This window comes from Podarcis filfolensis, assembly GCF_964270895.1.
Source record: "Podarcis filfolensis genome assembly, chromosome: 7".
Lineage (NCBI taxonomy): Eukaryota > Metazoa > Chordata > Lepidosauria > Squamata > Lacertidae > Podarcis > Podarcis filfolensis.
This window is the reverse complement of record NC_139603.1, coordinates 45,032,074-45,046,872: the sequence shown is the minus strand read 5'-3', so window position 1 is coordinate 45,046,872 and position 14,799 is coordinate 45,032,074. Positions and strand designations below refer to the sequence as shown.

The window sequence follows — 14,799 nt, the reverse complement described above, 5'->3', positions numbered from 1 at the left end:
GATTTGCCGATGTTAGCAAAGAAATGCACTGCTTTTTTGAATCGATATCTCATCAGATTTGCAGGCTGACTTAATTTTGTGGAAGTTTTTGAACAGACAGGTACATAGCTCCTTTTTACAATCCCACACATTTGTTTCATTGGTTAATAAAGGCAGTACATGTAACTAAGGGCATTTCTACATGGCAGTTTATTGTGGACTTGGTGCTGTTGATGCATTCAATTTTTCTGCAGTGCCTACACAATACCATGCTCATCAAAATGCCATCTCACATCTTTGCTCCCCATTTAAGTTGCATCTATCATTTCTGTGTTAGTTTTTTGTTTGTTCATGTTGGATTTTTCACGGAAATGGCAAATCCGGATTAAACAGGGAACAAAGATATGGGATAGTGTTTTAATGAACATAATGTGTCAACACAACAAAAGTCCTGCATTCATGAGCAGCACTGAGCCTGCAATAAACTCTTGTGTGGAAGTACCATAAGTTTCAGTCTGGTCACAGTGATGTTCCTCCTGGACCTCCCAGCATATCAGATGATACTCCTCTTAGCAGCTTGTGTATATGTGTGTGTGGGATTTTATCAGGGTTTAAACACCTTTTGCCAGGATAAAACATGGATCTTCTACCTTCCTCCACACCTTAGCTCTCTGTTTGGTTTCTCCTGAAGTCGGCCAAGAATTGGAGTACTGACCTGCTTCCCCACATGAATGTTCTGCCATTGTTAGTGCAACATGACAGCTGTGAAGATTACACACCTCTCACCCCAGTGTGCAGAAGACTTGCTCAGTCAATAGCTCCCTGTCTATGGATACACTTCCCCCCGGAGTAGCCTTCTGCAGCCTGGTGCCTTCCAGATCTCTTGAGACTACCAACTCCCATCAGCCCTAGCTGGCGGGCATCAGGTTGGTGAAGGCTTCCCCTGGCTCCAACACTGTTCAGCTATAGGTGCCAGCTGAAGCCCCACCTTTTTCAACAGGCATTTTGATGCTGGGGGGGGGCTGCCTAAATCCCAGGTGTTGACAAATTGCTTTCATTTTATTACCGTTGATAGTTTTTATTGCTTTACTGTCTATGGTTTTATATATTTATTGTTGTAACCTACCCTGAGGTCCTAGGATGAAGGGCAGGATATAAGTTCTAAAAATAAATAAAGTACTCTGACTTTACTGACAGCCCAAGTGTTAGATTTGAGTGTGTGGCATCTTACACAGAACATTCTCTCTTTGCAGTGATTTGTTTGGTTCTGGGCACAGAAGAAACACTAGCACCTCTGCTCATTTTCATTTTTCATTTGAATACTGTACTGAAGTTATCCAAAGGCCGAAATAGCTCTTATTTCAGTGAAGTGCAATAGTAGATAGAATGTGTTTCTTCCCTTTGCCCTTATTTAAATCACATATTCAAAAGGAGAAGAAAGTTGCAGTGCACAACAAGGGTAAGTTTTCCTGGAACAGGCCATTTTCACCTGGAACAGGAGAAGTGTGACATGGAAGTACAGCATGTTTCTTCCTTCTCAACTTGTTTTAGCTCTATGTAAAAATTCTAGGCTGGCCTAGGTGGGACAAAGAGGCAGTGCTGATAAGGTACAGATAACCTGGCTGTTTAGTTCTAGAGAAATAGTACAATGATAAGTGGCAGCAGGCCCAAAAGAAAGCCTTGCCTCCTTTGAGGCATGACTCATCCTGCTGATGAAAAGCAGTATTGGCAGACTTCAAACGCTAATTTCACAGGGCAAAAGAGCAGGGACCAGGAATGTGGATCTTTAGAGCTGTTGTAAACATGGAGCAATGAGCCATGGTGGTAGGAAGGAAGGAGTTACTGATCAGTATTGTACAAGACAAGAGAAATCTCTGGCAGCAAAGCTGTTTTCAGCAGAATAAATGTATCTGACATACACAAACTCAGCACCCCCCTTTGCTCAATAGCATAGACTGAAGCCTTTATCATGCTGCTGCATGCTTTGAAGCACATGCCAAGTAGTGCAAAAATAGATTATGTAACTTCCATTTGCACAGACATGCTGCAGGTTTGGCGTAGGAGGCTTCTCTTTGTTTCGTGTAGCTCGTATTTGTGGTGTGCCTCTAACACTGCAGTCCCTCCTGCTCCCCAGGATCCATAGGTGGCATGAAAACTCAGTGAACAATTATGTTTCTTTAATAACAGTAGTCTTAAAAGAATTGGTGTGCATGCAATGCCTCTCACGTAAAATGAACTCTCTTTGTGCCCCCCCCCCGGTTGTATATCTCGCAGTCTCTTTCTGTTTGACAAGTTCAAACACATAGTTTCTGAGTAAACCACTCAGGGGTTCCTTCTCACAGCACCTATTCTTACAGAGGTTAGTAATCGTCTTTGAAAAACAACATAGGAACGAGGTCTTGGGGGCTGCTTTCTTGGCATACATGCATGTACATTGCAGAACTGGCCATTCTGATTTTTCACCAAACACAACAACTCAGTTGTGAAACTATAAAGCTCTGCTTTAAGGAGGGGGTGATACAGGGCCAAAGGCACTGCATTTTAAAGTTTAGGGATACACCCTCTCACTCTGTTCTAAGGCTAAATTAGTATTATCAAAGAAGTTTCTGTTCAGCACATAATGAGTGACCTAGTTTTTTTTGTTCCTTTATGTTTATTTAGACAGCTCCGTGGTGCAACCTTGCTGGGTGGACTACTCTTGGCACTGGCCTGTGTAAACATATATGCCTTCAAAAGAAGCAGGGATCTACAGTGGAGATTAATGAAACATCATTACAGCTAAATAGTTCAAAGGAATGGGAGTACAATGACAATGTCTTCAGATGCACTGCCTTGGCAACCATAACGTTCAGAGTTTCTTTGCTCGTTAATTTATACTCCAAGAAAGCAACAGTCCTCCAGCCACTTCTAAGATGGCCATCCTACACTGTTATTGCCATTTTATGGCTAAAGAATAAGACAGTTGAGCAGCTGAATAAGAATCAGACAGCTGCTGCTACTTACAACAAGCTGCTATTTGAATTGCTCCACAGTGACTTGCTCCCTGGTCTAGAATTGTTCCTGAGCAATCCTGCGCTGAGGCCAATGGTGAGGGAATTCAAGTGGCTGCTTAATGTAGAATGCAACAGCAACCTAGCCCTTGGCTTTTCTGGGATTTGTTGCTGCCACGTTCCCCATCGCATCCCACCTCACTGCTGGGCTGCCTAATAAGCCTATCACAGTCCAGTCTTCCAATATCTTTAAGAGGAAGGGGGAACGGTCAGGTGCTCTGCAAGGAGGAGGGGAAGGGGAGAGGGGGTATGCGCCCAGCAGCAGGGATGGGGAGTAGAGGGGGTCAGCCAGGTCCCCCTGAAAGCTGGAGCTAGCCATGGCATAAACAGCACACAAATAGTTCTTAGGGGAAGGTCCCTCAGTTTCCTTGCTTACGTGCGTTAAACCTCAGTCGCTTTGTGCTCATTTGTGCCCTGCAGGCACAAGGTGTAATAATTACACCCTCAGAGAACTATGACAGTTACCTGGCCTAAGGTGCACAAAACCATGAAACCGTAGACTGGCTGAACCAGTACACAACACAATACAGCGTCTGTTCTGAACAGCAGCCGCTGGTTTATTTGCATGTATTCAGTTCTCTGCCTCTCCTTTTGTATCCCTTTTGAGAACCTTGTTTACATTTTTAGTCAAAGGAGATTTTCCTTTGCACAACAGGTGCTGAACAACTTGCAGATGGTTTTGATTGTATTAATTATACACTGTTTATCTTGTTACCTTGAAATTTTAATTATGTACAAATTTATGTAAACTGGCTATGGCTTATAGCTGAAACAAATACATTTGAACTGAACTGATCTTACAGATGGCAAGTAGGAATTGTACTGGAGGGTAGGATCAGCCTGCTTCATTACTACTTAGAACAGACGGTTGTTGCTGGATTGATACCAGATAATGAGAGAAACAAAACAGGTAATGCAAAACTTTTTATTGGGGAAATTTCAGTTGGTGAAAGATTTGCAAGCTGCTGAGATGTCTACAGTTCTTTCATTTGATGGAGCTGAGGGCCAAACTAGATGCGATGCTAAATGCAGAATTAAAAACACCAGCAGGTGTGTGTGTTTTAAAAATAAAAATAAAGGGCTCATGTGATATGTGTATATGTGATTTTTTATCAGGATCAGAGCATGCAAGGAGGGGAGGTTTACCTCTTCTATCCTCAGCTGTGTGACCCAGTTTATTAACAAGCAGGGAATAATATACTATAAACATACCTACTTGTACGTTCACCAAATCATTGAGACTTACTTTTGAGGACTAGACTGTAAGATTGGACTGCTAAGCACACATAAGCACCTTAGAAACCTTTGGGACTGTGTTTAGGGTTCAGCCTAGATAGTTCAGTTGGTTCAGGGTGCCATGCTGTGATTCTAAGCACAGTCAGTTGGAAGTATGTGCCACTGAAATGGAAGCACTGAGGGTCACTGGGAACTCAAGCTGTCTTGAATGCCCAGGAGAGCTGAAAGCAGGATATGAATGGAATAAATAGATAAATTTGTCAGTGCAAAAGTACATATGGGGTATGCTGTAAATAACTCCTTTCAAAATATGGTACCAGCTAGTCATGACTATCTCACTTTCACAGACTTCTTTAAAAAAGAATTTATCTGGTAAAACACTGTTAAATTGTTTACACTTTCAAGTGTCGAGATAGCTCTTATTTCCCTGAAATACATGGCAGTGGGAAAAGACTGCAACTTGATAGAAGGTATTTATATCCAGATAACTTGTAGCTGGTAGAAATAATTTATCATCTAATGAACTCAGACTGCAGACGTACAAGTTTCAACAAAGAGGTGATATGCAAGAAGGTAACAGGTCACATTTTGACAGATTTACTCTTATGATTGAATCAATATATGCAGGAAATCATGTAAGTGTTGTTAAGTGGAAGACTACCAACATTTTTCATCAGAGATGTTCTTTTGTCCCAAGCAAGGTGTTGTTTTTTTTAAACAAACCAACCAACAAACCATCTAATTTTTAAATAAAAAAAATATTAAAACATAACAAGGAGTCAGCAAGAAAACTAAAAGTAAAAGAAAAGAAAAGAAGAAGAAATCTAGAGAGTCCCACATGATCACAATGACCAACATTTTTGCTTACCTTTTGAAAAGATATGTTTCCTAAACTGTGATGTAGTGATTATATAGTGTTAGACTAGGTCTGGGAAGATTCAGGGAACTTCCAGACAGTTGCTATTTTAAGGTGGGTTCCAATCACATTCAGGGTGCACAATTAAAATTTATTGAGATGTCACCATTATAATTTATTGGATGGTCTTGTGCGACCAACCTGCTTCCTCAAAAGATCAGATGCTTTTGTGAGAAGGAAAATGATGGGATCATGCACTGGGAATCTGGTGAAATGCCCTCTAACCTCTACACACAAATGAAACAGAATGAATGCTCAATAAACAGATCATCTGGAAATCCCCTCCACAGTTCAAATCTCCACTCAGCTATGAAGGTAACTGGATGACCATGAGTCACCCATTATCTCTCAGCTTAATCTACCTCACAGGATTGTGGTGAGGGAGAAAACTATGTACACCTCCAGCCCTGGAGGCATGGGAGAATATAAATGAAATCCATTATTTCTTTCTTTCTTTTTTTAACCATCAATATAGCTTGCTATACTCATCTTAACCAATTCTTCTTAAGGCTTACTTTTCTTCTTCTTGCCTTCAGCAAAAGGCTGTGTATCATGGCAAAGGAAGTCTAGAGCAAACTCACGACTGTTATATGACTATGTCTCTGAATACTAGTTGCTGGGAATCCCAGGCGGACAGAGTGCTGTTGTTCTCATGTCCTACTTACAGTCTTCTCACCGGCCTCTAATGGGTCAGTGTGAGAACAGGATGCTGGATTAGATGGGTCATTGCCATGATCCAGCAGGCTCTTCCTATGTTCTTATGCACTACTTTGGGGAAGGGAAAGTCAAAATGAGCTAAGAAAAACTTGTTTTTCATCTGTAATATATGAAAATTAAGGTGGAAGGGTGGAATCAACTCATGATGATATCACCTCCACACCATCTTCAAAATATAGACTTAGGAATCAGTTTTTAGGCAGCCAGGTGTAGGCTAGCCTGTAGCATCTAAAATACTTTCATTTCCAGGCTGAAGCTTGGTAACACAGGAACCTCCAGGCCCGGCCCACCCATGAGGCAAGCTGAATAGACTGCCTCAGGCATCAGGGTCCACCAGGGCAGCAGATCCTGATGCTTATCTTTCTTTCCCTAATGTAAATCTTCCCTCAACTTTTCTTCCCTGGCAGGAAGGAGGGTGCCATTTTGGAGTGCATCTCAGGTGCCAAAATATATTGGGCTGGCACTGGGAACCTCCCACATTTCTGTTTAAGCACTTCAGTGCAGTGCTCAGTTGTATGTACAGTAAACAGTATCCTGTCATACACAAGGTAGGTGTGATGGTGCATGTGGGTTGATGCAGTGTTCCACTGCATGGACATTACACTTACACTTAAAGTACCTTAAAAGGGATAGGGGAAATGTACAAAGCCACAGAACGAACATATACCATATTGCTGAAATTACTCAAAAGAAGAACAGAGGCTAAGAAGAAGATGTGATAAGGCAGCCTGCAGGGGACGACCAAGTAGAAAGCTAAAAATGGCAAAGCCTGTGAATTTATTGCATTTGTTAATTTTCAAACATTGTTACCCTGAAGTTAAAATAAGACCAACACGGCTACCTACCTGAACCCTAAAGTTAGACCACGAACGCCTTGGTTACAGTAACCTGTTTCCTCCCTTGCTTCTGTTTGGTGATTTACATAGTGATTTTCTAAACACGGTTGTGTTGGGACCAAAGGCAACCTGAAAGCCATTCTCTATGGACCCATATTGATGGAGTCTGGTTGTCATTACTGGGGCAGGAGGTGCACATGAATTCTGCACATGCCCAACACTTAAAGCAAATTCTGGAGCTAAATGCTGGCTCAAAACAAGTCCCTGTTGGCAACTTTGTGCATAACGACAAGCTACCTGATCAATATATGACTGTATTGAAACAGTGAGGGTTTCTAACATATTTCCTTTATTAAATATGCACCCAAAGTGGTCTATCTGCACATGTTAGATTTGAGGCAAGGAAAATACATTCCATTTACAAGTCTATTATTTTAAGCGACAGTGATTTAAATTCATTCTGCTGTGCTAACAAAATGCATGAGACACCTAAGTGGCAATGATAAGCTCTCTGTGTACTAGAGGAGCTCATCTTCTGACAAGCCAGCTTCAGTCTCTCATCAATCAGTAGTTCCCTTATGGAAGTACATGGCTGGTTACAATTTGTCTCTGTGCTTAATTATAGCACTAAATCCCCCGTTTATCACCACTATCTAAAATCACAACTCTTTAAAGAGACTGTACAAAAACAAATCATTTTAAAGGGCCCAAAAGGCAACTCTCGCTTCTTGAATTCATTACTTAAAACGTTATAAATAGCAATACAAAGAACACAAGAACAGGCCTGCTGGGTCAGAGCAAAGGCCTGTCTAGTCCTGCTTCCTGTTTCCCACAGCGGAGAACCAAATGCCTATGGGAAGCCCACAAGCAAGGCATGAGTACATGAGCTCTTTCCTGCTGTCATGCCCCACAGACACTAGTTTCCAAGGCATACTTGCCTCTGATCCTAGAGGAAACATACAGATACCATGACTAGTGTCCACTGATAGCATTTTCATACAAGAATATATCTAATCCCCCATTAAAGCCACCCAAGTTAGTGTCAGGAGCTCTTCTAACAGGTAGTAGTCATCTCCACATCTTGTAGCAGCAAATTCTATAGCTTGGCTATGCCATTTGTGATGAAGTACTTTATTTGCCCTGTTTGTAATCTCCTACCCTTTAGTTTCCTTGAATAAGTTTCTAACATTATGGGAGAGCGAGAAAAGATTCTCTCTATCCACTTCCACTTTCTCAACACCCTATAATGTTACACGCTGCACAACCTTATTTGCCCTTTTCCGCTCTAAGACAAAAAGAAGGGGTGACATAACCCACATCATACTGCTAACTGATATGTGTGTGTGTACCGTATTTTTCCATGCATAACACCCCCCTGTGTATAAGACAACCCCTATTTTTGGGGACTCTGAATTTAGGAAATGGGGGGAGCTTTGGGGGGGATTGCCCAGAGTTGTTGAGCTTCATGGGGAATGGGTTTGCCAGCAATTGTCTACGTGCCTGACCACCACTGCCAATCACCTCAACAAAGCCACCAATCGTCTGCCCACTCGCTGCCAACAACTGCCAATCACCCGTCCACTTGCCGCAGCAGCAGCCAATCGCCAGCAGGCCACCAACCACCCGACCAATCGCTGATTACAATCTCCTACTCACGGCTGCCACCAATCAAACATCTCCTCTCTGCACTATCTGTGTATAAGATGATCCCCAATTTTTGATAAATATATTTAATTAAAAAACCTCATCTTATATATGGGAAAATATGGTATAGATTTCATTTGGGAAGGGCTACAGTGGGCTTTCATTATGTTTGTTGTGTCTTTGTTTATTTTACCATAGGATCATGTCACTACCTGTTTTTGCCAAGGATGCACATATTAAAGAATGTCCATCAGAAACCCACCGTCTTATGAAAGCACAGTTGATTAGTGTGTTTGTGTAATTTAACACCAACATTAAATTGCTTCCCACACCATCAATATTACTGAAAAGACAGTGGACTGTAAAATATCAAATTAATATTTTGCTTACCACTTCTCCTCCTCTACTTGAACACCTATGGATTGGAACTTACTGGTTGCTCTGTTTTCGCTTGAGCTAGAAGATTCCTCTCCATCAACCTAATAGAATAACCAAATGCAAACAGAGTTAATGGCATGTGCATATTATTATTCAAGGGCTTTAATGTCTTTCAGCACTTTTCCCACAAAGCATCGTTACAATTCCTTTTAATGATTTCTGCATCAGATTAGCTGAAATCTATGAAAACTTTGGAGTGGCCCTCCTTGTCATGCTCCAATAGCACCTCCAGAAGATCCAATAGCATCTTCATTCATTATCGTTATCTGTGTCAAGAGGCAGTATAGCTGGGCACCTGCTGAAGGTGACACCACAGCAGGGCCCTACTGACAAGAGCTCAGTGGAACTGCTGCCCCCCGGCTTCACCTTTGCAACCTGTGCATTCACCTGCTTCTTACTCTGACCGAGAGGAAATAAAGAAGCAAATAACAGCAGTGGGGAAAAAGAGGAGTAGCTGACACTGCCTGCTTGATCATTTGCTCTGTCACACTTTGCATTTTGCTAGTATATCACTACCCTGTGTATTGTTTGTTGAAGTGCTCATTTGCTCTGGCAGGCAAGCATGTGACACAAATGATGTGGCAGAAGAGGAGGAGGAGCAGTAGCTGTCAATATTGGCAGTGATGAGGTAAACCAGGCATAGGCAAACTCTGGCCCTCCAGATGTTTTGGAACTACAATTCCCATCATCCCTAGCTAACAGGACCAGTGGTCAGGGATGATGGGAGTTGTAGTCCCAAAACATCTGGAGGGCCGGAGTTTGCCTATGCCTGAGGTAAACTTACTGAGCTCAGGATGCCTTGCCCAAAGACCCCCACAACCCAGACCCATTACTGGTCTGTCTCTTGACGAAATTTGCTCAGAGTCTGTACAGAACTTGTAGCAGGATCCTTAAAACAGTGACCAAGCATTACACTGCTCAGTACCTTTCTGAAAACTTATTTCCTCCACTCTGCTGCTTCCAAAGTCTGGGAGGGCCTTCTCAGTGGCTGCTTTCTCTAGAGAAGTAAGGCTGGCTCCCTCCTTGTTGTCCTTCTGCAGGCAGGTGAAGACTTTCTTATTCCAACAGGCTTTTGGGAACTGACTGCTTTTAATGAAAGGAGGGCTGGTGCTGTGCTATTTTTATGGCAATAGAGTTTTTCCCCCTACTTCCTTATTTCCAGTGTGTTGTCACTTGTGTGCTACTGTAAAGCTTGGCTTAACTGGAACTCTGCAAATGGCCTGGAATTGTGTGTTTATTTATCACATCTAATGCAAGTTGACACCCTTATTTGGTTATTAGTTAACATGAGAATTATTAGTTTAAAAAGCATCTTCCAACAAGTCCCTTTCTACTGGCAACTGGATTAAGTCTAAACTTACATTTCCTGAGACACATATTCACCTTTCCCCATGAGTCATCTGCTGACAGTTCCCTCAGTCATCCAGCTGTGAATTCTGACCCCTGTGATCTCCCTGCCACTCTTCAGTGGTAAAATTGTGCTGTGATGCCTGTGGACAGTTCACTACCCCAACCACCTGTCCCTTTAATGTTCCATCTATACAATCCTCTCTTTTTAAACAAGATCACACTTTTTGTGTTACAGTGAACACACATCCTTACAAGTGGGCACCATTCAGCACCCACTTTGTTCAGTCCTGTGGTTACTGTGCTCACTAAACTGTTGCTTCTCCAAGGAAGCAGAATTCTTCTTCAACGTAGCTAGGACCCTAACCACACTGTACCAGTGTGCTTAGAGTCCCAGACTAGAACTAGAGAGACCAGATTCAAGTCCTCACTAAGCCATGAAACTCACTGATTGACTTTGGTTCTGAGCTTATGCACACTTATTCCTTTGCCCTGATCTTTCCAGGTTTTTGTTTCTTGGTTTGTTTTTGCCCCGGAGCTTTTCACGTGAAAACTTGCTCTTTTGAATTGGAGCAAACGTCAATTCGGGTTTTCTGTGGACTGACATTTGCTCTGCTGAGCTTTACAGAGTGAGTTTTCATGGGAAAAGCTCTAGAGCAAAAAAGGAAAAAAGAAAAGGGTGCTTGGGCGTGGAGCTTTAAATCACAAACCAGAGGAAATGTAAGCATGGATAAGCCCTCCCTCACTTTCTCCCAGCCTAATTTCTAATACAAGGTTACTTTGGATGCGAAATTGGAGGCAGGGAGGGGGAGAATGAATGAATAAAATACTACAACCGTACCATGCAGGGGAAGAGTCCCGTATATGAAAGCATCCCCAGGTGAAAACTGTATCTGACATTACTACTGGCCACTTTGGAGAGAATGCTAGTCCCTGCACATTTCACAGAATCATAAAACTGAAGCGTTGGAAGGGACCCTGATCAGATGAAAGTTTAATTTATTTTAAACAAGGGTGAATCAGACAGATCCTATCCTTGTGACCTCCCCTGCTGATTTAACAGCTAAATGGAACAATGCTGCTGCATTCAAGTGAGTAACAGTTGTTATGTGATGCATGAATAAGCAGTGACAATTCAGCTAAACTGGCTGAAAACATTTCTCTGGTGATAGTGCAGTGTAAATCATTGTTTTACACATTCTCTTTCAGTGATTTCATTCATTTCATTCATGCTTTCCTGACTCCTGCTGGGTTATGAATCAGAGCTTTAGGCTTCTGTGTGCTAATTCAAATAAGCAGAATATATATATATATATATATATATATATATATATATATACACCCAGAACTACATCCCTACATCTTATATGCTTAAAGTTTAGCTAATCGAACCTGAAGGTTTGTAATGTCAGATGCAGTTATTTGGGTTATGTAAAATACAGCAGAAATAGAAAAGGATTATCAAAGGAGAGCAAATAACGGCACTACTACAAGCCTCTGCATTTTATCTGTACCTGTATTCCAATGGATAGACATCTGTTTTTCTTGAAATGATCTCTCTTTCTGTCATCTGCAGTAACAGTGGCAACAGTGGTGGTGGTGGTGACAGTAGTAGTGTTGTTGCCCATATGCTGGCTGGCAGGGCCATGGATCTGTGCGTTAGCTGCTTCAATAGCAGCTGTCAGTGCCTTCATACTGTCCAAGCTTTCTGTAGAGTTGCTAAGTCCTGACTGACTGATAATATCTCCCCTTTGCCCATGTCCGTCCATGTAGGCGTCTTGAGCAGATTCCGTGCTGCTCTGGGCTGTGATGGAGATAAAAGGTTTGGTGGAGGTTCTTGGTGGAACAGGAGGTGGTGTCTTCTTATAAGTGGTAATGCAAGAGGAAACTACACAAAATAAAAACAAATCATAATGTAGGTAGACAAGCTAAGGTGCTAGTTATTTATTCTCTTTCTTCGTTTTAAACCCACAGTACTGACTCAAAGCAATCAAGCTTCACATCAGAAAGAATTTTGCTATTCAGTTTTAAGAAACAAAATTATTCCTAGGTTTATTTTTATTTTTTTGCATCTGACCATATGAAAAGTTCCAAAGACAGACACATCATTTCCTTGGTTCAGCAGCTGCTTGTATTCCTATATAATTGGTTGATATTAAGAAAGGAAGAAAGCTGAAATAATTAAAATCCTTTCTCTAGATTATGAGTAGCTAACCTGTGCCCCTGTAGATGTCATTGGACTCCAGCTTCCTTCATTCCAAGTCAGCTGAACTCAATGGGTCTTCTTAATAGACATGAATGGGATTGCAGTCTTAGAAATGAAACATCTTATTTATTGGCTAGTCCGAGATATTACTAGGTTAAAGACCTAGCAGAAAAGAACTTAGTTAAATGTCAGGAATTATGGGAGTTGTAGTCCAATAGCATCTGAAAGGTCACTGATTCCCCATCTCTGAACCATAGCATTTACACCTTTTGCATGCAAATTAAATTTAGATAGACATCTATATATATTGCTGAAAAGGAAAATTAAGTCTTGCATATTCATAAATAACACATTACACAAATTGCGACACATCAGTACTTTTGAACACTGGGCAATGAATTAACAGGAAAATCCACTATTGGGGAAAGGGGCTGTAGGACTATCAGAATGTGGCACGCTTTAACTTGCAAAAACAGGATTCAAGCCATGGAGCACTATGAAGAAAAGCTATCAGCATTGCAATCCTATAAATACAAACTCATAAGTCAGTTTCATTGAGTTCAATGGGGTTTATTCCTATGTAAATATGTCCAGGATTGCAACTTTAGATGCATAATTCCATGTGAGTTGTGTGGTGGCTTAGAATTCTACACCAACCTGGCCTCAGTCATGTGAGCAGATACAGTGGTACCTCAGGTTAAGTACTTAATTCGTTCCGGAGGTCCGTACTTCACCTGAAACTGTTCTTAACCTGAAGCACCACTTTAGTTAATGGGGCCTCTTGCTGCTGCCGCGCCGCCAGAGCCCAATTTCTGTTCTCATCCTGAAGCAAAGTTCTTAACCTGAAGCACTATTTCTGGGTTAGCATAGTCTGTAACCTGAAGCGTATGTAACCTGAGGTACCACTGTAGTTTAAATGCTGTAACTGAAAAAAATATGCAGATGAGGCAAATTACCATAAATTTGTTTTAATTACAAAGACATATTCATTTCCAACTCAAAATATGCCATGTAGGTGAAGGCCAGATACAGACTATTTTTGAATTCCATTCTCTGAATGTCTCCTGCACTCTCTGAAGAGTCTCCCACATTATGCTCCTTCCACTTCTATTTTCATCTTCCACAACAAAAGCCTTGGTCAAATATTCCAAAGTAGAGAAGATGACCTTGAACTCTAGCAGTTAGCATGCATTCTCCCACCCACAGTAATCTTTCCCCAGAAGGTGGCTTTGTACTCACCACCTCCTGCTAAAGTGTTTTGCTGGTTTATAAATTTATTATTTATTATGACAAGAATACAAGGAAAGGACAGAAAAAGGTGAATCTAACAGATTCTCCAGACAGCCTCTCAGTGATATGATCGGGCATGGATTAGCTTTCATAAATAATATGTTCAATAAATTTTACATGCTAAAACAAGGAAACAGGGAGGGGAAAGGCACAAAGGAAAGATTGTTTGAAACAAGTTAATGCAAAACCTTTCTTTCCTTGGAGTCACATTTGTGCAGACTGAACCAACAGCAGAAGCAGGCAGACTGCGAATCATAGGTGGGGGGGGGGGGAGCCCCAGGCTCTTCATTACTGGAAATGATGTAAACTACTTGCCACTCCTTTGCTGAAACTACAACAAAACAAAGCTAAAGACACGGCCTTCAGCACATGCTTCTAAATGTCAGCGCTAACCGGAGGTCTTAAAGTGTTCGTGGTGAGCCAGTGAACTGCGTGCTTTGGTTTTATATCCAAACACTCCAAGAGCCTAGCAACTTGAGACATGGCAACATGTCGGTTCTTTAAAAGGCATTTCGTTTTATGTTAACTGCAACATTTTGAGGAAAAAATAAGAGTTCTACCACAGAGACCAAAAGAAGAAAAGATTTGATAACTTGACACTTTACGTTTCTGGGCCAACAGCAGTTGCCAAGTCCTGCAAGGCACTCTGCAGTCTGCAAAGAATAAAGAGTTTCACATCATCACTGCCCGGGATAGGGAGAAGACGGTGGCAACGGTGGTCAAAACAAATGCCAGCCAGACTGATTTGGATGAAACAGGTAGCCTCAGCAGAGAAACAACAGGTAGCCTCAGGGTTCCACTTCAGTTTGGTATATGGCCTCCAATTGAAGAACCTTAAGCAATTCTTCACTATTCTGCCTCATCTCCTATTTAATAATTTGAGAACGTCAGCAGTCTGCTTCAGTGGTTGTTGCAATGATAAAAGAGGTTAGGAACAGCCCAAATGTTGAAAAGGGGAGAGGGGTACACTTGACTTTGCCTCTGCTACCATGCCTGCCAGCCCTTCCCTCTCGCCCTGAACTCTGAGCATGAGGGGAGATTCCTGTTGGCCCAGGATTCTTCCTTCTTCATAGCTCAAAAATCTAGTTTGAGCTTTATTAAGAAAGACAATGTAAACAATCAGCTTTGACTTAACAAGGA

At 41.7% G+C, this 14,799-nt stretch overlaps 1 protein-coding gene across 12 annotated transcripts in view; it reads right to left on the bottom strand.

The window, feature by feature from the left end:
* Nucleotides 1–14,799, bottom strand: part of DLGAP1 (DLG associated protein 1) — a 292,685-nt gene that overhangs the window by 15,532 nt on the left and 262,354 nt on the right. For all 12 annotated transcript variants that reach the window (XM_083622551.1, XM_083622561.1, XM_083622552.1 and 9 more), the window contains 2 exons: nt 11,678–12,051; nt 8,769–8,857 (listed from right to left, as the gene is read on the bottom strand). In XM_083622551.1, coding sequence (XP_083478677.1) covers nt 8,769–8,857; nt 11,678–12,051 — 463 coding nt within the window. The remainder of the gene's footprint in view (nt 1–8,768; nt 8,858–11,677; nt 12,052–14,799) is intronic.